The following is a 25,981-nucleotide window of genomic DNA, read 5'->3' as shown; positions in this document are numbered from 1 at the left end:
AAGGTTATGACTGACAAATATGATACTATTTAAATTTGTTATTTATAAATTTATTTAGAAATTTTACATAAAACAGTAATTTTTTAGAAATATATTGATTGATCTTTTCAGTAAACCTATGTTATTACAGAGTAAAATAATAGTTAAATGTCTTTTGATTCATTTTGTTAATTACAGAACTTAGATTTTTTATTGAAATATACAAATTGTGATTAAATGCCCTTCTGAATATTCTGCTTAAATACAGATCTTAAAGATTTTTAAAATTTAAAACTATGTTGTAGTTAAACAAAGATGTGCGAATATAATTTTAAATGAAATGTTTTCTTGTTTTAGAATTTCATTATAGAAAATTTACAGTAGACCAAATTATATAATGATCACATATCTGACTCATGCTAATAATTATTGACTTGATGTCATTCTTGTTTATTTTTGTCTTCACCTACTTCTCCACCTACTGTATTTTTTTTGAGGTATATACCAACTATATTATTCATGTAAGACTGTTAAAATATAAACCAAATAAGTTATATCATCCCCAAACTTTTCTTAATATCACAAGTATTAAATATAAACACTTGAAATATGAAATTTATAATTACATCATAAATGTCATTTGCTTTGAAAAATACTTTAAGATTCAAGAAGCTACTTCATACAGAAGTATGACTGTAAAATTGTCTTTCTTATTCATGTCTTCTCTTCTGTCCAGTTTAAGTTCTGTGGTGTAGCTCAGTGACCTTCCCTTGCAAACACTGTTAGCTGCTTTACCCCCTTCCAGGACTACTTGTGTAAATATAATTATATAATTAATCACTTACAGCGGTAGGGCATTTGCCTTGCACGCAGCCAACATGGCCGACCCGAGTTCGATTCCTCCACCCCTCTCGGAGAGCCCGGCAAGCTACCGAGAGTATTCGATATGCCAGACACAGTAACAACAAAGTCTCCAATGGAGACGTTACTGGGCCCGCTCGAGCAAATCGATGATCAATGGGAGGGCCTTTATTATTAATCACTCACTGACAAAATCTGTGTTATAGAGTTGATGTTATTGGGGCAGCTAAATTTGTTAGAATAATTTCATACATCACAATGACCATACTTATTTTATATCTGTGATTGCAAATACCAGAGGTGTACTCAACACAGCACTGCCATACTGTACTACTGTAGTTTTTTTTAATAGGTTTATTCCTCCCCACCCCCGAGAATATACTTTTCCTTGAATCACTTGAGAGTATATTTCTCAAATCACTAATACCTGTGTGCTTATCAAAAACTAAAATAAACCAGTCAGTCAAACAGAAAATTTAGATTTAAAATTTGTTTAAAATTTAAACAAAACCACACAAAATCTATGTGGCCACTAAAGAACCTGATGTCTCGTTTAATGGAGAAAATTAATGTGAACACACAAGAGCTGCCAAACACATCATTAGTGTCATCTGTTACTCAACACATTGTCATATTCCATGTATTCTTTTGGTAGTTTTATTTTTGTTTTGTTTTTGGGCCACACTTGATTTGTGCTCAGGGCTTAACCTAGATCTCTCTTGGTGTGGCTAGGGGGACTGGTGCTGGGGACCCAACCAGGAATGGCTGTATGTAAGGCAAGTGCCTAAACCCCTGTACTATTCCTGCAGCCCTAGAATGCTTTTTTGTTTTTTAAATTACTTTCTTGTACCAATTGAGGCTCTGTGATTTACAGTACCTCTAGATGTTTTTCTATGCTTCAGTGTAGTCGTCTGGGATGGAATTAGGGGAACTCCTATACTGACCTCATATTCCCTTTAGTCTACCATACATTTCTTCCCCCCACTTCTTAGTCCTAAATCACCTCCAAAATTACTGATAATTACTCTGCTAGATTTCTAATTGAGGCCATCACTATCTTTTGTTTGAACCATAGCAACAATTTTTGAACTATCTTAAAAGGTATAAATCAGTTCTTAAAATTCTCCAATGGGTTCATGCTACCATCAGAGTAAATTCAGAATTCTTTCCCCAACTTTCTGGTTTATGTCCATTTTTTTTTATTTCTTCTCATGTTTTCCCCTTTTCACTTCTGTTTTAGTCATGCTGGTGTCATATATCTATTTAAAAACAATTTAGTGTTCTATTTTCTTTTAATTTTGAGGGCTTGGGGATCATACCCACTATGCTTAGGGTCTACTGACTGTACTGAAGGAATTACTTTTGACAGTGCTCAGGGGACTATATGTGGTGCTAGAGATCTAACCAGGGTCAGCTGTGTGCAAGGCAAATCCCCTGTTTCATTTCTCAACCCCACAGGGTTCTTATTACAGACTTTATAGGTAGGAAATAGCTGTAAGTGGTGGAATATGCCTAGTATGTTTGATCCCTGAGTTTGATCTTTGTCAGTACATGCCCCTTCCTAACTCCCCTGCGCCACTGAGTATTGTCACGTATTGCCTGGCACCCTGTAGCAGTGCTGGACATGAACACCGCACCATCAAACCCTAACTGCCAGGCCAAGTATCATTGGGATGGCTTACCCAGGCCCCCTTACCCACCAGCACTGCTGAGTGTACCCCTACAACTTTTTTCAAGGAGTCCTGGGGTATTTCAGTGGTTGAGCACAAGCCCTGTAGATAGGAGTCTGAGAATTCAGTCCTGCCACACTCTTCATGCTGAGTATGATTCTGGCAGCAGTGTTTGCAGCCCTCAGTGCCACAGCAATGTATGCCATCTCTAAGCACACTGTGGTCTAATATGCACCAGAGCCATAACTAAAGTGTGCTATTTCTAGAGAACACTGCAGTCAAGTATGCAACCCTCAGCAAAGCACCACTTCTGAAAAAAGTGTGTGAGCACCACATCAGGCATGTGAGCACCACACCCAGTATGTCTTAACTTCTTCTCAACAATGACAAAAGGGAAAGGGAAAACATTTTCAGATTCATTTGAAGAGATATTTTATGTATATTTAAAACAGACTTTACAAAAGAGTGTCTTATACTATTATGCTTTTGTAAAAGCAAACTTCAGTTACCATACTGTGTGTATATATGTATCTCTGTCTCTAAGCCTATCTAAATTTATATCTAATCTAATAAAATTTTGAGGAGAGGGACAGGGGATAGACCCCCAAGGCCTCATATATGATAAGCCTGTTTTCTACCACTGAACTATTTTCCGGGACTAGCAGGAAAGTAACCTTGTAGACTCCCAGGAAAATAGTTCAGTTACTGGTTATAAGCCTGAAGCTTAAAAAATTGTCCTTGTTTTTTGTTCTTTAATTGATTTATTTTCTTCGGTACATAAGTTGTATTATTATAGAGTAAGAATTAGCACATTGCAGTAGACCTTGAGTAAATCTTACCACATTGAGCAACTCATAATCTTACATTTTAATATTTAAAAATATTGAAAAGAGTAATTTGTGACATGAAAATTGTATGCAATTCAAATTTATTTTGTTATTGGAACACAGCCATACCCATTCATTTCGATGTTGTTTTTAGCTACATTCTGCAGCAGTAGAGTTGAGTAGTTGTGACAGCCTGTATGTGGTGCTCTCAACACTTCAGGCTATTATGGGATGCAGGACAAATCACAGTGATGCAGTTATAACTTGACAGTGTTCAAATGCTCTGTGTATTGTTGTACTGTGGCAATTTTATTTATTTATTTTTTTATTACCAGTGTATACTTATCCAAAAACTAAAGAAGAGGAGAAAATTGGATTTTGAATGTAGTACTTTCAGGACACATTGGAGGGTAGATCATTTTGTTAACAAAACACAAAACTGTCTTTTGTCATGACATTATAGCTGTGCTGAAAGAATACAATATATATTAATATTACCGTACTGAGTACTCATATTCCCCACTCACAGAAAAACAAAAAATAGAAACATTTAAAATGAAGTACCTCATCAAAGCAAAATTTTTACATTAAAATAAAAAGTAAAAATGTAGCTTCAATCAAACTAAGTTTCTGAGTGACTTGTGAAGCAAGGAGAACTGTTTACCACTAGTGAATTAATTAAAGTGTGTTCAGTTTCAGCAGCTGAAGAGATGTATTCAGAGAAAACATACTTGTTTAAGACTAGTAGTAGCCTTTTGGCATGAACACTTAAAAAGCTAAAAATATTGGAAGTAGCACAGTCAATTTAAAAACAAGCAAGTTATTTCAAGTAACCTTCCTTGCCTCTTGATTTCAAAGATGTTACTGATATCGCTCACTTGTAGTTTATTTGTGGAGTCAATATTGAATGTGAAGTAATTAAGGGATTAGTTTCTATGAAAAATATTCCAGTTAACTTCATTTTCAAAGAAGCTGAAAAGCACTACTTCAGTTTAAGCTGAAGTGGAATCTGATGAGATGTAGTACAGTTATTGGTGATAAAAATATATGTGAAGCAATAAAAAGCTTTATTGGGCTAATTTATAAAGCTTATGGAACTGTAAGGTGTTTAAAATTCTGTAGGTTTTTCATTGTATTATTCATGGCAGGTAACACTGTGAACTCTGAACTTTGAACCAGGTTTGTGATAATTGAACTAGTGTAGTATAAATGCGGAACTTCAGTTGGTCTCATGAATTTTACCTATTGTCAGTTATGTATACATGTCAGAAATAGGAGCTGAATGAATGTCTTTACCCTGCTCTGCTATGCAGTTTGAAGCCTTAATATGATAAAAGTTTTATTATGATATTTTGAGCTCTGAGCATAGATTAAAATGTTTTGGTTTTGAAATTAGCATCTTTAGCAGAGTTCATCATGGTTCTAAATGCAATTCAAGGTTGAAAAACATGACAATACTTGTTTTGGTGGGCTGGAGTGATAGCACAATGGGTAGGGTTTTTGCCTTGCATGTGGCGAACCTGGGCAGACCCGGGTTCGATTTCTTCGCCCCTCTCGGAGAGCCTGGTAAGCTACCAAGAGTATCCCGCCACATGGCAAAGCCTGGCAAGCTACCCATAGCGTATTTGATATGCCAAACACAGTAACCACACGTCTCACAATGAAGACGTTACTGGTGCCCGCTCAAGCACATTGATGAACAATGGGAGGACAGTGTTACAGTGCTACTTGTTTTGGTAAAACACTGTGATAAGTTTTAGTAATATTAAAAAGTCAAGTACATTGCAATGACAAATAATTTTAAAATGTGCAATGAAAAGTTAAAAGAAACAAGATGTATCCCAAACTGATTTGCAGCAGGCATGTTATCTGGGCTCAAACACTGTTGCAGGAACAATTTTCATTTCTAAATGAAAATGAAAAAGAAATTTTATATTTCAAGATGCATTTATTTGTATTAATTGAGAAGCTTTTACTAGTTTTCAATAGAAGTGATTAATTTTCACTGTTATGACATGGTAAAAGGCATATACTAAGAATGTAGAAAATTTTATAAATGTCTTCCAAATGCTGAATATGCATAATTAAAATCATTTCCTCATGGATTTATTTCAATCTGAAACAAAACCTGTGTGAAAAAAAAAAACCATTTTAAATCAAATACAGGGAGTTGAGAGATAGTATAGTGGTCAGGGTACTTGCCTTGCACACAGATGACCTGAGTTTGATCCTCAGCGTTCCATAAAGTCCTCTGACTAGGAGTAAGCCCTGAGCACAGCCAGGTATAGCTCCAAAATGGAAAACAATTTTTTTCTTTTTAAAAAATTTATTTTAATTTTTTAATTGAATCACCATGGGCAACACTTAGAATGCTTTCATGTTTGACTTTCATGAATGATCGAACACCCATCCCTCTGCCAGTGCACATCTTCCATTACCATTGTCCGTCCTCCCCCCCCACCCCCGCCATCGCAACCCTCCCCCTGCCTCTACGGCAGACAATTTCCCCCATATTCTCTCTCTACTTTTGAACATTGTGGTTTGCAATACAGATACTGAGAGGCTTACTATATTTGGTACTTTATCTACTTTCAGCACACATCTCCCATCCTGAACGATTCCTCCACCATCATTGACTTAGTGATCCCTTCTCTATTCCAGCTGCCTTCTCCTCCAGCTCATGAGGCAGGCTTCCAAGTATGGAGCAATATTCCTGGCTCTTATCTCTACTGTCCTTGGGTATCAGTCTCATATTATGTTATTTTATATTCCACAAATGAGTGCAGTTGTTCTATGTCTGTCCCTCTCTGACTAATTTCGCTTAGGATGATACTCTTCAAGAACATCCACTTAAAAGCAAATTTCATGACTTCATGTTTCTTAACAGCTGCATAGTATTCCATTGTGTAGATGTACCAAAGTTTCTTTAACCAGTTGTCTGTTCTCGGCCTCTTGGATTGTTTACAGATTCTGACTATTATGAACAGTGCTGCAATGAAGTTACAAGTGCAGGGATTATTTCTACTATGCTTTTTTTCACCCTCAGGATATATTACCAGGGACTGGAGTGATAGCACAGTGGGTAGGGTATTTGCCTTGCATGCGGCTGACCTGGGTTCGATTCCCAGCATCCCATATGGTTCCCCGAGCACTGCCAGGAGTAATCCTTGAGCATTGCTGGGTGTGACCCAAAAAGAAAAAAAAAAGGATATATTCCCACAAGTGGTATTGCAGGGTTGTATGGAAACTCAATTTCTAGTTTTTGAATGAATGCCCATGTTTTCCGAAAAGGCTGGACCAGTCGGCATTTCCACCAACAGTGAAAGAGACTCCCTTTCTTCCCACATTGGCGCCAGCACTTGTTCTTATTATTTTTTGATGTGTGCCAGTCTCTGTGGTGTGAGTTAATATCTCATTGTTGTTTTGATTTGCATCTCCCTCATGATTAGCGATGTAGAGCATTTTTTCATGTGCCTTTTGACCATTTGTATTTCTTTTTTGAGGAAGCTTCTGTTCATTTCTTCTCCCCATTTTTTGATGAGATTGGAGGTTTTTTTCTTGTACAATTCTACTAGTGTCTTGTATATCCTGGATATTAACCCCTTATCTGATGGATCTTGAGTAAATATTCTTTCCATTCTGTGGGCTCTCTGGGTATTTTGGTCACTGTTTCTTTTGAGGTGCAGAAGCTTCTTAGTTTAATGTAGTCTCATTTGTTCATTTTTGTTTTCACTTGCTTGGTCAATGGTATTTCATCCTTAAAGATGCTTTTAGCTTCAGTGTCATGAAGGGTTCTGTCCATATTTTCCTCCATGTACCTTATGGATTCAAGTTTGATATTGAGGTCTTTAATCCACTTGTGATCTGACTTTTGTGCCTGGCATTAGATAGAGGTCAGAGTTCATTTTTTTTTTTTTTTTTGCAGGTAGCTTTTCAGTTAAAAAGGACTTTTTGCAGTTGCTTAATGTTTTTATATATGTAACTTGGAATGACTTTTTTTCTCATTTCTAAGAATCTTGACATCTCATTTCATCTTGGCTTAAATCTTGTTTTCTAGATGAAGCATTGGATGATTTAAAATCCCAGAAGAAAAAAATAGTAAGTTATCTTTCATTTGAGTTTAATTTATGTGAAGGTAGTAAATTAGCAATGTAATAATTTATGTTGTATGTAGTGACTCTCATAAACATGTATACTCTTAGATACCATTTTAGTGATGAAATGAAACCAAATTAATTTTTCAAGTTAATAATGATGGACAAGAAAAAGGCAAGTTAGGTGTTTGTGATTCCAAGACTCCTTATCATTAGGAAGCTGAGAAGTAAATGAATCAATTGGAGGAGTAAAGGAGGCAGAGAGGTATAACAGATGTATTAACACCAAAAAAGAACTGAGTATCTGTCTAAGCCAGCTCTCAGGTTTTTGACAGAAACAAACCAGGAAAGGGGATCAAGATACCTTATAAAAGAAAAATTTAGTATGAAAAGGTTGGTTAAAGGAGAGAGAAAGAATTTTTTAAAAGTTGTTTTTCTGTTTTCTCTCAGTAACTTTGACCACATGTGTATTTGTTGTGGGGCTAGTTACATGCGTCCATTAGTTGTATTTGAAATAGGGTTAAGAGTAAGAGAATGAGTCTTAGATATTAGAGGTATACAATGTTTTAATAAATGAATTGAACTTAACTGATATATAAACTTAACTGATTATAATAAGTAAAAGGAACTTAACTATTATTAAGTTATAACTTAACTATTATTAAGCTAACTTACTGAATTCATGTCCTTTTTTAATATTTTGAGGTATGACAAATTTTATTGGTAGCATTATTATGTTATGTGAGATCTTATTTAATGGAATTTAATCCAGTGCAGATGATCAATGTTTTTGGTTTGACATGTAACATATAACAATTACGTTTAGAACTAACATCTTATGAGGTTAAAATTAGGTTAAAAATTATTGTAAGTTGGTAAGAAGAGAAACTGGAAAGTTAAGTCTTGATATTTTTAAGTATTTAAAAAGTAATTTTAATATGGAAAGAATTTTTGTTTGATGCCTCAGTGATCTGTGAAACATTTACTAAAATTGCATTGACATTTTTGGACTGAAGAGATTAATATAGAACAACAAATATAAGGAACTTGCTTGCACATAGTTGACCTGGTTCAATCCCCGGTACTGCATTTGGTCCCCTGATCCCTACCAGTAGTATTTCCTGAACACAGAGTCAAGAGTCAACCAAACATCGATCATCTGCATCTGGTTAAATTCCATTAAATAAGATCACATATAACATGATAATGCTACCAATAAAAATTTTCAAACTCTAGATCCTCAAATTGCATTGATATTTTTGATGGTCCTTGTTAAAAGATAAATATTTACGTGAAGTCTTACCATATTTCTGATAGTCATTCTGTGCATTACTGAAAACCCAGAAATCAAAGTGAGTGTATAAATACACTGTAATATAGAAGTTCTTAATAATATAGAAGATGTGATAAGAGCTGGTAGTTGTGATCACAGCCACGCTCTACTTGTATCTACTTGAAATATTGATTTAAAACAGAAAGGCAAGATTTGGGGAAAAAACTCTTGGTAGAATAATAGAGTCAACTAGTAATAGAGAACAACTTAGTAATCCAACTATTAGTAACTTCTGAAGAAATCATAACATAAAAGATGCTTCATCAATTTAGCCCTGACAGTTGGCAAATTCAGTTCAGAATTCAGCATCTAAACAGTTTGTGGGGGCATCAGTGTTACAAAATTGTTCAGTTATGACAATCTGTTTAGAGGGTGATTAAAAATAAGTTGACTGCTGTAACTTATTAATTGAGGGACAAAATTTGCATTGACTTGATTGTTGTTTGTGATACTCTTGCTGCTAGACTTGATGACTGAAGCTTTTGGTAGACCTGCTTTGTTTGATACAAACAAAGCTTGATACAGTTTTCAGAAAAATAGGTGCTAAGGATAAATTAATAAGAAGCACAATGTTAATGATTGTGCTGGTACTGAGGAAAAAAGTAGAGACATTCCTTTGGATCATAAGCTAACTGTAATTAAAACCAATTTTGTTCATTAATGATTGTGTTAACTTTAACATTTAGAGCTTTGTAAATAGTATTAAAATATATTCAAGACTGGGGGTATGGTGCTGCCAGCAGTTCAATCTGAACCTGTGAGGTGAGTGTATCAGCAGCCTGATGGCACCTTCAGACTTCCAGATACTCCAAAATTGCTGCTGTGCCTTGGCTAGACCCTAAAAACTTGGGACAAAGTTTACCGAGAAAGGAAATGGCCAAAAGTTATGTATGTGGGAGACACACCCACAAATTACCTCCCGCTCAGCTATATACTTGGAGGCATGGCCTCTCTGGTACTTGTTCAAACTGCTTAACAGCCATGATCCCAGAGACTCAGAAACAAATCTTGAAACCAAACGGCTTTTGGCAGAAATGTATCCAGTCCCTGCAGTAGATTAACAGCGCTGGGCCACCCGAGGTGGGAATAGGTTTCGTGCCTTGGCCTGTTCCCCCTGGTGGCCTGGTGACCGCCATCCTCTAGGGGCCACTGGACAGTCAGGTTTGGGCCCACAGTGACGAAACACATGAGGCCTTACGGGATGGGGGTGGAGCCGGCCCTTTTCTCCCCGTCCCAATGAGATCTCGAGTCACTGCCCACGAACGGCCTCTCTGGCTCCTGATCAAGCTGCTTAATGGCCATGATCCCAGAGACTCAGAAACAAATCTCGAAACCCAGCAGCTTTTGGCAGAAATGTGTCCAGACCGCACAGTAGGTTACTGTTGCCGGGCCACACCAGCGGGGAAAGGGTGCTGTCCCTCCACCTGTTCCCCCTTGGCGGCACCGTGGCCACCTCTGCCAGAGGCCATTGGACAGTCAGATTTGGGCCTGCAGTGACGAGACACGCGGGGCCTCACAGGATGGGTGTGGAGCTGTCCCTTTCCTCCCTGTCCCAACAAAACCCCGAGTCGCTGCCCATGAACGGCCTCTCTGGCTCCTGGTCAAGCTGTTTAATGGCCATGACCTCAGAGACTCAGAAAGAAATCATGGAACCCAGCAGCTTTTGGCAGAAATGCGTCCAGTCCCTGCAGTAGGTTATTGGTGCTGGGCCACCCGAGGTGGGAATAGGTTTCGTGCCTTGGCACCTGTTCCCCCTGGCGGCCCGGTCGCTGCCATCCTCCAGAGGCCACTGGACAGTCAGGTTTGGGCCCGCAGTGAAGAGACATGCGGGGCCTCACGGGATGGGGGTGGAGCCTTTTCTCCCTGTTCCAACAAGACTCCGAGTCGCCACCCACAAACGGCCTCTCTGGCTCCTGATCAAGCTGCTTAATGGCCATGATCCCAGAGACTCAGAAACAAATTGTGGAACCCAGTGGCTTTTGGGAGAAATGGTTCAAAGGAATTTTATAGGTGGTTGGAAGCAAGAGCAAGAAGTTCTGTCATGCAGAGCTTGTAGGTTAATATGGATGTAGGAGCAGGATAAGGTTATGGAGTAGAGAAGTGGTCCTATTTAATGAGTCACTGTCACTATCACTGTCCTCCCATTGTTGATCAATTTGCTTGAGCGGGCCCAGTAACGTCTCCATTGTGACACTTGTTACTGTGTTTGGCATATTGAATACATCACGGGTAGCTTGCCAGGCTTTGCCGTACGGGCGAGATACTCTCGGTAGCTTGCCAGGCTCTCTGAGAGGGATGGAGGAATTGAACCTGGGTCAGCCAGGTTGGCCGCGGGCAAAGCAAATGCTCTACCCGCTGTGCTATCACTCCAGCCCTTAATGAGTCATTTTGACTTTGAGATAAACTATAACTATGTTTAAGAATTCTGACTCCTATGAATAGTGTTATTCTACAAAGATCAGTAACTATGTAAAATCCTACGTTAAATATATCTATTATGTTGAAAGACAAAGATGGCCTTAACATGGCAACCTCAGCATGTGGTCCTGTATAGCGCTGCTCAGCACATTAAAAAAGTATCATAAGTGTTTTTATGTTACCCAGTAATGCTTGCTGGGATTATTTGGTGTTTGAATATTCAGCATAAGCCAGAGATCTTTGTAAACACTTAAATAGAAGAATTAAAGGGAGGAAGAGTGTAATTATTATTGTAGAATACTTTAAAATCTGTTCGTAAAAATGACATTTCAACAGCAAGTTAGCAGACAATATTTTTGTTGTTGTACAAGACTGTTCTAGGGACTTGAGAGAGTGAGTAAAGTGCTTGCTTTGCTCATGGTCTACCCTAATTAGATCCCCGACACTGTACCACCAGAAGTGATCTCTGAGCTCAAAGCCAGTAAGTAAGTAAGTCTTGAGCACTGCCAGATATGGCTCCTAATACCCCCTCAAAAAAAAATACCCCTACCCCCCACAATCCCTCCGCCCTCCAACTGCTCTAAATTAATTTTAAGTGATTTGATTGATTTCTAAGTGGTTTTGAGCATACTTTCAGCAATTCGATCAAATTCAGTTCAAAATGAAAGATAAAGATATTTTTCTATGTTTAATTTGCCATAAAACAGGAAGACCAAAAAATACTGTTAGGGCAGCCAAGGTTGTTCTTTTGTGCTGAGCACCACATCCAAGTGTACAACCCCAGCATGTCCCAGTAACAACAAAGGGAAGGATGAATAGTCTATTTCAAAAATGAGCATTTAAATCTTATTTACAGATGTTATTTCAAGCTTAAAACTTTTTTTTAACACTTTGTGTTAACAGGTACAAATACTTTTTACATTTTCCAAAATATATAATTTTAGTAAATAATATTGATTTATAATAAGCATTCATATGTTGTTATGTTGTTTATTCTCCTTTTTAAATTAAAAGGTTCTTATACATAGCCATATATATATATATATATCATGTTTACTATTTCACAGCATTTCATGGTATAGTATAACCACATTGCAGAAAAATGATGTTATTTAAAATTTGTAAACTTATATGAATATGCATTGTAATTTATAATTTAGCTTTGAGAATCCAATTTCTTATACCTGGAATTTATGTTGGATATTTGGAAACTGTTTGGTTTAGACCCATTCTGAATAATTAATATATCATTGCCAGTTGCATGTTACTGTGTTAAGTATGTCATGAGCGCTTTCTCTTAGACTTTATTTAAATTATATAACAGTTATATGAAGAAAGTTTTTTTTTTCTTTTTGGGTCACACCTGGTGATGCACAGGGTATACTCCTGACTCATGCACTCAGGAATTACTCCTGGCAGTGCTTGGGGAACCATATGGGTTGCTGGGGATCGAACCACGGTCGGTCGAGGTGTGCTATTGTTCCAGCCCCTGAAGAAAGTTTTAATGTTTTTGCTTTCTAAGAGGAGAAATTAAGACTAACAGACTTGTTCAAGTTCTTTCTAGTTAATTAAGAATCAAGACGTGCTTTGAACCTAGACCTTTTCTGACCTCAAAGTTTCAAGTTCATATCCTTTTTGCAGATCAGAATGTCTATTTAAAACAAGTTATTCTGGGCCTCGGATGTGGCTGTGTGATAGAGAACATGCCTTGCATGTGTGTGACTGCGTTCCATCTCTGTCACTACAAAACAAAAACAATAAAATCTGAATTACTCAGTTAAAATGTGCGAATAAGTGTGTTAGTCAAGCTATTAGATGAAATTGTTTTGTTAGAAGTATATTCAGAGGAGAATGTTTTTGTGTAATTCAGTGCCTTTTGAAATAATTTTAAAATACACACATAGACAGATGCTCACGGAGTGGTCAGGAAGCATAATAACTTGATTGTATGGTTTTGATATAACCTCTTAAAACAAATAATAGTCTCAATCTGGAACTCTTGTATAAATCAATAGCTAGTAACTTTATGTATCTGTGCATCTTAATTTTTTTCTATGTTTTAAAATTTACTTTATTTAAAATAAAATAGGCTTCAAATCAGTTTTTAGTTGTGTAAGGAACATTTTCAAGTGCTCATTTATCATGTTGGCATAATAACTATTGTGTTGTATAGCTATAACCATATCTTATTGCAAAAAAAATTATATTGCCACAGCACTTGTATAAAATGTCAAAAGTTAATTTGTAGGGATCAGGTATTCAGTTATTTGATATTTTATGTAGATTATGTTAATTTGAGAATGTGTCCAGTCATGCCCTCTTTCTGTCCTCATTCCCAGGTTTTCTCCAACTCTAAAGTGAAATTATAAACAAGTTTTTGATACCAGAAAATTAAAATAGCTCATTTTGAGAATTTATCATAATTTTGAAATAATTAGGAAATGTTCCAGTTTCACTTTTCCAAGGTTAATAAAACCTCTAAATCCTTGGCTTCTTTAATGTTGAATTGAGTTTTAATGAGTTATCTACTAACCACTACTATTGTGGCAGCATATTTTAAGCTGCATTTTTAACTTGGTAAATCTGTTCTGCATTGCATTTAAAAATAAATGCCCTCTGAAATAAATATGATATTTAATGAATCTAAGTGGCTGTTAGTGATCACCGAGAAGGAAAGGTCCTGTTTCAGTTTTTGCAAAAGCATTTTATTCTATTCATTAGCTGTTTGTCATAACCATGACTATCTAGTACTAAAGTTAAACTTTTTCTAATATTAGGCCATAACTGCTAAAATGATACTTTACTAGTGATTACTTTTTAAATTAAACCAATATATTAAGCCATAAAGTGACTTGAGTGGTTATAAATAAAATGCTATAATTGTGAAGCATTAATTACAGTCCCTAGTGTGAATACAGAATTCAGTAAAATTTTTAACTTCTTACTGTGTCTCTTTTTTCACCCTCTGAAATTTCTTTGACTCTAAATAAAAAAAAGGGGGGGTGGGTAGGGAGAGCTTTATCTTTTAAAGTCATTTGAACAAATTCCATGGCTGTTCTCCCAGTTAGTGAGTTTTCACTGCATTTGCAGCAAGCTAATTGCTTCTGCTAATAAATAATCTAAAATCGATGCTGACAGCAGTTAATTGGCACAGAGATTTTATTCTGTAAAGCTCTTGGCTAACGACCTTCTTTAAATTAATAGCATTAAGTGCTATGAGGAAATAAATCTGAGGAATTGCCTGTCATTTGCTTGTCATGTCTAATAACTTCCAATAATGACGGCTGATAGATTTTTGCACATTCCATTATTGAAGTTGGTGCATGTAATTATTCTCCTCATTATATGTAAACAATTAGCAATATTTGGTATTTCCTTGCAGTAAAGCTCTTAAATATAAGTAACACATTAGAGGTTAGAAGCCATTTTAAATTCTGGATTTTAATTATTTGATTGTAGTAGGTCTTTTGTGTTATCTGGATATATTACATGTTTTTTATTTTAAGCCTCATACTTGAATACTTTTGAATAGAACTTAAAAAAAATAAGTAGAATATGTGTTTTAAAATGTGACAGTTTATGGAAGTTTCTGTTCACAGCTTGAAGAGGTCATGGAAAAGGAAACTTATAAGACAGCTAAATTAATTCTTGAAAGGTTTGATCCAGACTCAAAGAAAACAAAGGTAGGCCTTGCTATCACTCTTTCTTTTTAAAAATAAAGTGTACATTGTAATCAGACACTCTAATAACATTATTGTAATTGACAGGAGTTTGAGCCCCCGTCTGCTGGAGCAGCTGTAACTGCAAGACCTGGACAAGGTAAATAACTTTGTACAAACTGCTGCTGCTGTTGGAAAGATCCATATTTCCCCAAGTGAGTTCAAAAAGTGTGACAGAGGTGTGTAAAAACTCAAGTAGAATGCTTTTATACTGATTTATATTTGGCAATTTGGGATATGATTTGGAGTGAACGCAATAAGTATATATTGGTTTTGTATTTTTTGGGGGGGGGTGGCACAACTAGTCGATTGGCTTCATTGCAATCAATCTCTGTGCCCATTGTATTATCTGGCCTCTATTACATTTTTATTTTCTAGGAATATGTTGATAAGAGTTGACTAGCTTCTGAGATTAAATATGTTATTGATTTTAATAATTTGAAATTTAAATAACTTCAGTATTTCCTAAGACTCGGCATTCAAGTAATTAACTCTGGAAATATCTGTTATTAAGAAAAAAATTCACAATTATATGATTTACTTTTGAGGTCTTTTAAGAAGATTTTAAAATGTTTTTTTAAGTCATTTATTTAGGAAGAGAATAAACTAAATAAAAAGAGAAAAAATAAAATTACTGCTATGTAATAATGTTAACTTTGAAATTGTTTTGCCAGATTATTAATGAAGCACCAGCATTATTATATCATTGAAATTATGTAAATTTTTGTGTATTTAAATTATTATTTTTTTTTTGCCACACCTGGCAGCACTCAGGGCTTACTCTCGGCTCTGTGCTCAGCTGGGATAACTCCTGGCGGTGCTTGGGAACCAAAGATTGAATCTGGGTCAGCCATGTGCAAGGCAAGCCCCTTACTTGCTCTGTAATTCTCTGGTCCTGAAATAATACACGTTTTAAAAAGTGGCATTTTTTTTTTTTCGCTTTTTGAGTCACACCCAGCGGTGCTCAGGTGTTACTCCTGTCTCATGCACTCAGGAATTGCTCCTGGTGGTGCTCAGGGGACCATATGGGATGCTGAGAATCGAACCCGGCTAAGGGGTTACTGCTGACTTTACACTCAGGGATTACTCCTGGCAGGCTCAGGACTATGTGGGATGCTGGGATCCATCCTGGGGTTGCTGCAGTCATGGCAAATGCTTTACCCACTGTACTATCTCTCTGACGCCAAGTCAGTTCTTTTTTAATGATGGAAAAAATTATAAAACTAAAAAATTCACAATAATTTTAGGTTTTCTAATTGGGAGGCTATGTGGGAAGAATTCCTTATTAGCATTTAGGTTTATAGGAATACACGAGCCTGCTCTTTTGATAGAGTAAAATTTTACATAGCTTTAAAATAAATTAGACATAAAGTATGTTCTATGAAATTTCTACTTTGTAGTGTAAATTTTTCTATCATTTATAATTTTAAAGAAATTACAGAAAAGGTTTTTGGTTTTTTGGCTAAGGTTCTGTAGTTTTCAGTTTTTTTTTTTTAGTCTGAATATTAACTTTTCAAAAATACTTTAAAATAACCCAACTGGACACAAAGACCAGAAATATTGTTCCATAGTTGGAAGCCTGCCTTATAAGCTGGAGGAGAAGGTGGCTGGGATAGAGAAGGGATCACTAAGCCAGTGATGTTGGAGGGATCATTTGGGATGTGTGCTGAAAGTAGATAAAGGACCAAATGTGGTAGCCTCTCAGTATCTATATTGCAAACCATAATGCCCAAAAGTAGAGAGAGAGTATGGAGGAAATTGTCTGCCATAGAGGCAGGGGAGGATTGGGGGGGGGGGGGGGATGGATATTAGGGACATTGGTGGTGGAAAGTGTGCACTGATAAAGGGATGAGTGTTTGATCATTGTATGACTGAAACTCAAATGTGAAAGCTTTGTAACTTATCTCATGATGATTCAATAATTAAAAAAAACCCTACTGGATACATATATTTAAGAAAAGTGATACTTTGCTGAAAGCTGTAGCACTACAGAGCACATATTTTCTTTCTCTCATTTAAAAGAATGTTCAGGGATTACGCTAAAGAGGCTCAGCACATATATTACCATGTGCAAGGTATGGAGGTTAGACTGACTGATCACCAGCACCTTGGGGCTACCTGGGCATCCCTGAATGTAGTTTTGGTGGGCCTAGAATATTTGTGGAGTGACTGTGTGTCCCTAGCAATCCAGGCTGATGAGTACCTCATTACTTGTTGAGCACTGAGCTGTGCTTTGGAGCCCCTATTTAAAAAGAAAACTAAACCTGATGTATGATTCCTAGATACAGATAATCAGAAATATTTAGTATTTAGGCAACATAAACTATTTTAAGAATATAAACTTAACTTTCCTTAGAAGCTTTCAAAATCCAAATAAATGCTTTTCCTTTGATACTATATGGTATTATGGTAATTACCATTTTGGCTTCTCTCCTTTTGATATCTGTGGTACTGTGTTTGAATATTCTTTTAGAAAGAATGAGCATTTAGCCATAATGTAAGCAAATTATTCATTTAAGATAATGTATTAAATAACTCATTTGTGCTGATACCATGGAAAATAAAGAGATGAGACTGTAAGAAGCTTATAACATAATTTATTTTTTCTTTAAAAAAGTATTTCTCATGAAGCATAATATTCCTTCTTGCAGGTCTGTAGTAATTAATTGCTGTTTGGAGATTTTTCCTTGTTTTTTTTTTTTTTTTTAAGAAATTCTATATGATAACAACTTTCTTCTACCTACTGGAAATAATAGTTTAGGTTTTGTCATTTAATTCTGCTATCTTTTTTTTGAAGACCTTCCATTTTTTAAAGTTTTTGGGGGGCCATACCTGGCAGTGTGCAAGACTTACTCTTGACTCTGCTCAGGAATCACTCCTGGCAGTACTTGAGGGAGCATATGCAGTGCTGGGGATCTAACCTGGGTCAGTTGAAAACAAAACAAAGTCTTAACCCATAAACTCTCTTTCTGGACCTATTATATACATCTTAAAATTATTGTGGTATATTTACTGAAATTAGTGAACCAACATTGATTTACTATTATTAACTGGATTCCCAAGTTTATTCAGATTTCCTTAAATTTTGCCTAATGCCCCTTTCCTGTTCCAAGATTCCGTTTATACTTAGTTGTCATACCTCTATAGACTCCTTCTAGAATATCGAGACAGATTTTTAGATTCACATTTGTTCTTGAAAACCTTACAGTTTAGCCCTGACTTCTTTTTTTGGGGGGTAGGGGACACACCTGGTGATGCCCAGGGCTTACTCCTAGCTTTGTGCTTTGGAATCACTCCTGGCAGTACTTGGGGGACCATATGGGTTTCTAGGGATCAGACCTGGGTCAGCTGTGTGTAAGGCAAACACCCTACCTCGTGTACCTTTGCTCCAGCCCTAATTCTGACTCCTTTTTATAAGGAATTATTATTAGAGGAATGTTAAATCTTAGAAAGTTAGCATAATTATTTTATTACACAGTGGAATAAACAAAAATTTAAAATATATGTGTATGAACATTAAATAGAGTGATGTGCATAGATGCTTATATTTATCTAATTCTTTACAATCCTGGATTGAGAAATGGAAGAACTTTATATCTTTATTAGATTGAAAAACTAAGTAGTCTTAAAATAGCAGTAAGAATACTCAACAGAGTTTATGATCTGCAAACATTCGAAAATAAATATGACTCTGAAATATAAGTCTCGCCTTTTACAGAAAACATTTGCTCATCCTTGTAATAATTAATAGATTGAGGATCCCCTTGGAGTTGAAAGAATGATTGAACTAATGAGTTGTAAAGGTACATGTGGTGTGTGAGAGAGATGCTTAAACTTGAGGAGGGGTGTGGTTGTTTTAATGGCAACACTTAGGACTAGGTTATGACTGAAATTTTTAATTACATAAGTTTGGCGATTGGACAAGGGAGGATATATTATGGGAGGATAGGCAGTCTGAGAGCTGAAAATAAGTATTTACAGAACTTCCTGTATTTTCTTTAAAACAAAACCACCTACACATTCTTTTTCACTTTTGTATATAACACATCTCTACTAATGAAATGAGCAAGAGAAGTCAATTGTGTCATGCCACAGCTAAATTTGAAATCAATAAATACTGCATAAGGATTTAATGATTCTGTCAAATGGATTACAACTTCTTATCTAAGTATGTTTTAAGAGTTTATTCACTTGTATTTTATGACATGTATGGAAAATTAATGTAATCTTAATCATTTTTATCTTGGTAGCAAATGGAATGATGTTTCATATTTTCTGTTTGGGAGGTTGAATGTTCAATTATGAAAATCTGGAAACATCTTAGAAAATATTAAATTTGTTTTTGTGTGTTTTTACTTGTTATCTACTTTGTTGCAAGGTAATGTGTCAGCCCTGAAAGAGTGGCATAAAATATCATTCATTTGTTTAGTTCATGAGTCTACAATTTGGGCAGGATTGGGCAGAAACAGCTCATATTTTTCATAGTGTTGGTTAAAGATTGAGGCTCCAGTGTGCCTACTGAAATGTCTTACTTACATAGCCAACAAGTAGGCGCTGCCTGGTAATGCCTTGCTACACTTACCTTAATACAGGTATTAAGCTTTTCTGAACATGGTGTCTGGGTTCTAAGATCAAGCAACCCTGGAGACACAAAGTAGTCCTGAAAACAGCTCAGCTATATTTTCCTGGAGAGAGACATATTTAAATTAAGGCCAAGGACATAGGCATGGTTGGAAGACAAAAGAAGACAGAAAGAATTTTGGACTTATTTTAAAACTGCCCACATGCAACAAAGACATTTCTGTTCATTCCCACCTTTTTTTTGGGTTTTTTTTTGGTGTTCAACATAAACATCACATTACCATGATATCTTTCTTCATCCCACTTTGAGTTTAATCTACCTGTTTGGGTCCTCCATGGTGCATTGTTGGTTCCCTTTTAATGACTGACATTTATTAGAATATTTCTTTGTATAACACTATATTATCCCATATGCAACTTCAAATGACTTTTAGTAGTACTCTACTCATAGTGGTTGCAAAGGAAATGTTGAAATAAAGAACTATAAGGCAAATGTTTTTCTAATTTATAAAGCAGAACCACACCAGAAAATAAAATCCTGATGTTGGCAAATAGTACATATTGTTAACATGATAACTTTTTTGTGCTCCCTCTTAAATGGCTGGAATTTCTAGTGTTTCAGCCAGTGCAGAGTCAGCTGATCAATAATCTAAATTTCATCCATGACATTAATTACCCTTGCTTATAGCAACATATGTTTGTAATTTCTGGGGTTGAAGGCATAGATGGGGGTGTGGAGGCCATTCTTTTTTTTTTAAAATTTTTAAATTTTTATTAGTGAGACACCATGAGGTACAGTTGTAGACTTAAAAATTTTTGTGCTTGGGTTTCAATTATACAATGATCAAACACCCATCCCTCCACCAGTGCCCATTTCCCACCACCATGGATCCCAGTATCCCTCCCACCCCCCATACCCCCCATCCCACCCTCCCTCTGTGGCAGGGCATTCCCTTTTGTTCTCTCTTTCCTTTTGGGTGTTGTGGTTTGCAAAAGAGGCATTGAGTGGCAATCATGTTCAGTCTATAGTCTACTTTCAGCATACTTCTCCCATCCTGGGAGGATCCTCCCAACACCCTTTATTTGGTGCTCCCTTCTCTATTTGAGCTCCCTATTCCCCTAGCCTGTGTGGCTGGCCTCTAAGCCATGGAGCAAAATTCCTGGTACTAATCTCGGCCATTCTTGGGTGTTATTCTCCTATTTTGTTACTTTATGTTCCCCAGATGAATGCAATCTTTCTATGTCTATCCCTCTCTTTCTGACTCATTTCGCTTAACATGATACTTTCCATGTAGTACCACTTGTATGTAAATTTCATGACTTCATCTTTTCTAACAGCTACATAATACTCCATTGTGTAAATGTACCAAAGTTTCTTTAACCAGTCATCTGTTCTCGGGCACTCAGGTTTTTTCCAGATTCTGGCTATTGTGAATAGTGCAGCAATGAACATAGAAGTGCAGATGTCATTTCGATGTACTTTTTGCCTCTCTGGGATATATTCCCAGGAGTGGTATTGCTGGGTCAAATGGGAGCTCAATTTCTAATTTTTTGATAATCGTCCATACTGTTTTCCAAAAGGGCTGAACCAGTCAGCATTCCCAACAGTGGTGAAGGAGGGTCCCTTTCTCTCCACATCTGCGCCAGCACCGGTTGCTTTTGTTCTTGTGGATGTGGGCCAGTCTCTGTGGTGTGAAATGACATCTCATTGTGGTTTTGATCTGCATCTCCTTGATGATTAATGATGTGGAGCATTTTTTTCATGTGGTGGAGGCCATTCTTTTGTTTACTACATATACTATGCAAGATGGGAGATGGGTTGGAAATTTCATATTGAAATACAGGAGGAAAATCTATTCGTTTCCTAGACTTTTATTAAATTCATGTTCTTTGCACACCCTGTGACTACAAAGATACAGTTTCTATTAGCTCTTAATTGAAAAGAATATATACAAATATACAATGTTTAGTAGAGGAGGGATTATACTAAAAATAGGCACATATTGTCATGCATTATACATTTTAATAGTTTGTTATGAGACTAGGATTAGGAAAGAACTCTTTAGGTCCACTTCACTCACATACAGGTCAAGAGGTAACAACTTTGTAGTTTGAGAAACTTCAAGTAGAGCCTTATATGTGAAAGAGGGATTAGTTTGAAGGATTTCATGTGCAAAACTCTGGAGGTTGGAACTTTATATAATAATGTGGAAAGCCACTAGAAGATTTGCGTTTTAGAACTTATAATTTTTTTTTTTTTTTGGTTACAAGGAGAATATAGATTGAAGAGAAAGCTAATCTGAAGATTTGGAGATGGGTTTGGCTAGCATCTAATGTTGAGACGAGATAAAGGCCATCCTTAGATAAAGTTCTGGCAAAATACTTGAGATTTAAGTAATATTTTACATTTAAGAGTACATGGGGACTTGATGGCAATTGGGAGTAGAAAATGAGGGAGAAATCAAGATAACCGTTAGGTTTTGGGCTTGGATATTAGATAATTAGTGTCGTAAGCAAAATAAAGTGAAGAATTGGAGTAGGTAGTATGCATAAGAGAAAGGAATTTGCTCTTAGTGTTTTGAGTGGAAGTTATATTCAGTCTGTATAGTCCAAAGGTATTTGTTACTTGTATGAAGCTCAGAAAAAGCTTGAAAGGTGCAAATTAGGAATTGTTATAAGATAGGTGATAGTATTTGACTATTAAATTGACCATGAAGAGAAAAATAGAGCAAGGGGATTTATTGCAGAACCCTTTAATTAAATAATTTTTATTTTTATTGAATCACCATGAAATAGACTGTCACAAAGCTGTTCATGATTGGTTTCAGTCATACAGTGTTCCAGCACCCATACCTCCACCAGTGTACATTTCCTACAACCAATGTCCACAGTTTCCCTCCTAGTCCTTCCTAACTCCCCAACCCCCTAACCCCACCGCCTCCTATCTGTCTCTGTGGCAGGCATCTTCTTGCTCTCTCTCCTTTTGTACATTATAGAACCATTTAATTTTGAGATGTTAAATGGAGACAAAGAAAGAGGAGCCCTGGAAAAAGACAGATGACATGATCAGAGTTAAAAGCAGAGTTAAATTGACATCTCAGAAAGTGGAAATGAGGGAGAATGGCATTCACTGTTATTGGCTGCAAATGGTAAGTCAAGTAGAAGACATCTGAGGCATTGCATTTGACAGTTTATATAGCAGAGTGAGGACATTGTTTTCATAAAAACCTTAGATTTGAATGCTAGTCTAATCCTGATCTCTATCTTATTTTACTGTGAGACATTTGCAAATTAGGTTCTGGGGTTTGATTTCTACTGCTACGGATTGGAGTTATCTCAGAATTGATATGAATAGTAGATGAAATAAGGAAGTTCATTGAGTTCATAGATAATCAATAGGGTTTTGATAAAGAGAAATAGCTATAATCATAGCAATAATGTGGTGGTGAAAGTTGGTTGGTATCATGGGCTGAAGCAATAGTTTATTGGTAGAGGTAGGGTGTTTGCCTTCCATGGGGCCGACTTGTGTTCAACCCCCAACAACCCCTCTGGTTCTCCAAGCACCAGTAGGAGTGACCCCTGAATGCAGAGCCTGGGGCAAGCTCCGAGCACTGCTGGATGTGGCCTCCCTGCCACACTCCTCCTACCCCCCGCCAAAAAAGAAAAATCCACCCCCAAATCATGAAAATTTGTTGGTATCTAAAACAGTGCTACTTTCAGTGGTGGACTATGTTATAAAGGAAGACAAAAACCAGATTGCATGGTTGGGGAGTGAAGGTTGGGGTCAAAAAGTTTTGCCTCTATAAGAAGGAAGGGATTAGAGAGTAAATATTTTTAATTTTAAAATTTCAATGTTTATGGGCTGGAGCGATAGCACAGCAGGTAGAGCGTTTGCCTTGCACGCGGCTGATCGGGCCGACCCGGGTTCGATTCCTCCGCCCCTCTTGGAGAGCCTGGCAAGCTACTGAGAATATCTCACTTGCCTGGCGAAGCCTGGCAAGCTATCCGTGATATATTTGATATGCCAAACACAGTAACGACAAGTCTCACAATGGAGACATTATTGGGCCCACTTGAGCAAAATCAATGAACAACGGGAGGACAGCATGCAGGACAATGGACAGTGGACAATGTTTACAAGCTTGAAAATTTTTCATACACTGAAGACCTAAAATTCCAACTCAATTAAATAATTTTTTGTAGACATTATAAGCATGTAAAACAGATAGGTTATTTCAAAAATAATTTTAAAATTAAAAAGCCATTACTATCGAGAAAATAGTTGTAGAAAAATAGGACAGAAGCTGAAGTTAAAAACTTTGTAGAGGATGTAGAGGTGATGAGAGTGAATATAGCCTTAGATATTTTTTAAAAAGGAAGATATTTAAGTGCATGGTTTTTAATTATTTTTATATTCATTGGAATAATTTATTAGAAATAAGCAATAGATTTGAGCATATGTTGATTAAAAAATAGAAGCATCCCTAAATATAGATTCCTCTAAATCACCCAACCACATTTAATAATCACATTTATCAGGAACCAAGTGAGGGCCTGTAGAGATAGTGCAGCAAGATGCTGACCTGGGTTCAGTTCTTGGCACTGAATATGGTTCCCTGAGCACTGCTAGGTGTGATCCCTGAGCACAGGAGTAAGCCCTGGTGTGGCTACTGAACCCCCTCCCCCTCCCCCCGCCAAATATAAGTCAAGTTGATCCTAAATTTTTTTCAGTGTTTTATTTTTAATTGAATCACTGTGAGATAACAGTTATAAAGCTTTCATGTTTGAGTTTCAGTCATAAAATGATCAAACACCTATCCCTCCACCAGTGCACGTTTTCCACCGCCAATGTCCCCAGTATCCCTTCCCCGCCATCCCAACCCGGCTCCTGTCCCTATGGCAGACAATTTTTCCCATACTCTCTTTCTACTTTGGGTATTATGGTTTGTACTATGGATACTGAGATGCTGTCACGTTTGAGTTGACCCTAAATTTAAATCTACATTTCTTGATATGTGAATCATTTGTAGGCTTAATTTGTTTTTATTTATTGAAATTTTTCTTTTCTTTATGTCTTTTTTTTTTCCCTTTTTTTGGTTACATCCAGCAATTCTCAGGGGTTGTTCCTGGCTCTGCACTCAGGAATTACTCTTGGTGGGGACCATATGGGATGCTGGGGATCAAACCTGGGTTGGCCTCATGCAAGGCAAATGCCTTCCCCGCTGTACTATTGCTCTGGTCACTGAAGTTTTCCTCTGTGGGAACTAGAAGTGAGCACAGTAATTCATGATTCAGAAAAACCTTTGACCAGTGCTAAGGAAAATAAGGGTGATCTTTGTAGTTCTGCTAAAATATTCATTATTTTGAAGAGATTTGAAATACAGAGTGCATAAAAGGCCTTTTTACATTAAGGAATTGGTGGTACCAGCTAGGATGAAAACTTAGATCTTTTAACTATGATAGGATATTCCTCCTGCTACAGCTTAATACAGAAACAAAGATAAAACTTTTCTACCAGCACTTAAAAAAAGTAGATATTTGAATATCTGATAAATTATTTGTGTTATAGAACATTCAGCACAGGAATAATTTTTTATGTTTGCAGTGCCAGGGACCATACATGGTGATGTTGGGGGTTGCATGTGTGCTTCCACTTGTACCAAATTCCTGACCTCTCAAGAATGATTTACTAGTAGGCTAGAGTTCTAGGCTTATTTTTATATAGACCATGAACTTCACATTTAAACAAGGTTGCAAATAATTTTAAGGAAAGCCTTTACTTTTTAAATGAATATCTATATTTTAATATTTGCTTTAGATGTTCTAGATTGTTTTATAATTTATTATAACCCTGAGAACCTTTAAATATTTCCTACTTACATTAAATACTTTGCCTGTGCTCTCCCTAACTCCTTTGTTAATTATCTTGTTTAGTCTTTACATGGGCTGGAGCAATAGCACAGCAGTAGGGCATTTATCTTGCATGCGGCCGGCCTGGCCGAGCTGGGTTCGATTTCTTCGCCCCTCTCGGAGAGCCCGGCAAGCTGCCAAGAGTATTGTGCCCGCATGGCAAAGCCTGCCAAGCTACCCGTGATGTATTCGATATGCCAAAACACAGTAACAAGTCTCACAATGGAGACGTTACTGGGCCCGCTCAAGCAAATCGGTGAACAATGGGAGGACAGTGACAGTCTTTACATATTCTTATTATGAGGAAGCTGAACTGAGAGATGTCATGAACTTGGAAAATGCCTATGCGTATCTAATTAGGATGGAGCCAAAATTTTAATCAAGATAGTTTGATCTCAGAGTTTCTGATTTTAACCACCCTAGTGTTTTATCATTTAAAACTTTCAAAAAGCTTTTTATTAGTATTATTTTTTAATCCTGGCCTTGCAAGCAGTTTTTTGGGTTCTAGGGCTGCTCCTGCTGATTCTCAGCATGTAGTAACCTAGTACAGGGGCCTGGGGATGCAGTGCTGCCCAGGCCCTACAGTGCT

The 25,981-nt window shown here is 36.7% G+C and overlaps 1 protein-coding gene across 1 annotated transcript in view; it reads left to right on the top strand.

Annotated features, from left to right (window-relative positions):
* The window catches only part of LNPK (lunapark, ER junction formation factor), a 68,101-nt gene that overhangs the window by 24,150 nt on the left and 17,970 nt on the right, over positions 1 to 25,981 (top strand). Inside the window, exons 6-8 of the mRNA XM_056110140.1 lie at positions 7,395 to 7,435; positions 14,782 to 14,865; positions 14,950 to 15,001. Of these exons, the coding sequence (XP_055966115.1) occupies positions 7,395 to 7,435; positions 14,782 to 14,865; positions 14,950 to 15,001 (177 nt within the window). The remainder of the gene's footprint in view (positions 1 to 7,394; positions 7,436 to 14,781; positions 14,866 to 14,949; positions 15,002 to 25,981) is intronic.

The sequence above is a fragment of the Sorex fumeus genome, unplaced genomic scaffold, assembly GCF_029834395.1.
Source record: "Sorex fumeus unplaced genomic scaffold, SorFum_2.1 ptg000009l, whole genome shotgun sequence".
Classification (NCBI taxonomy): Eukaryota; Metazoa; Chordata; class Mammalia; order Eulipotyphla; family Soricidae; genus Sorex; species Sorex fumeus.
This window is presented reverse-complemented; position numbering and strand designations above follow the sequence as displayed.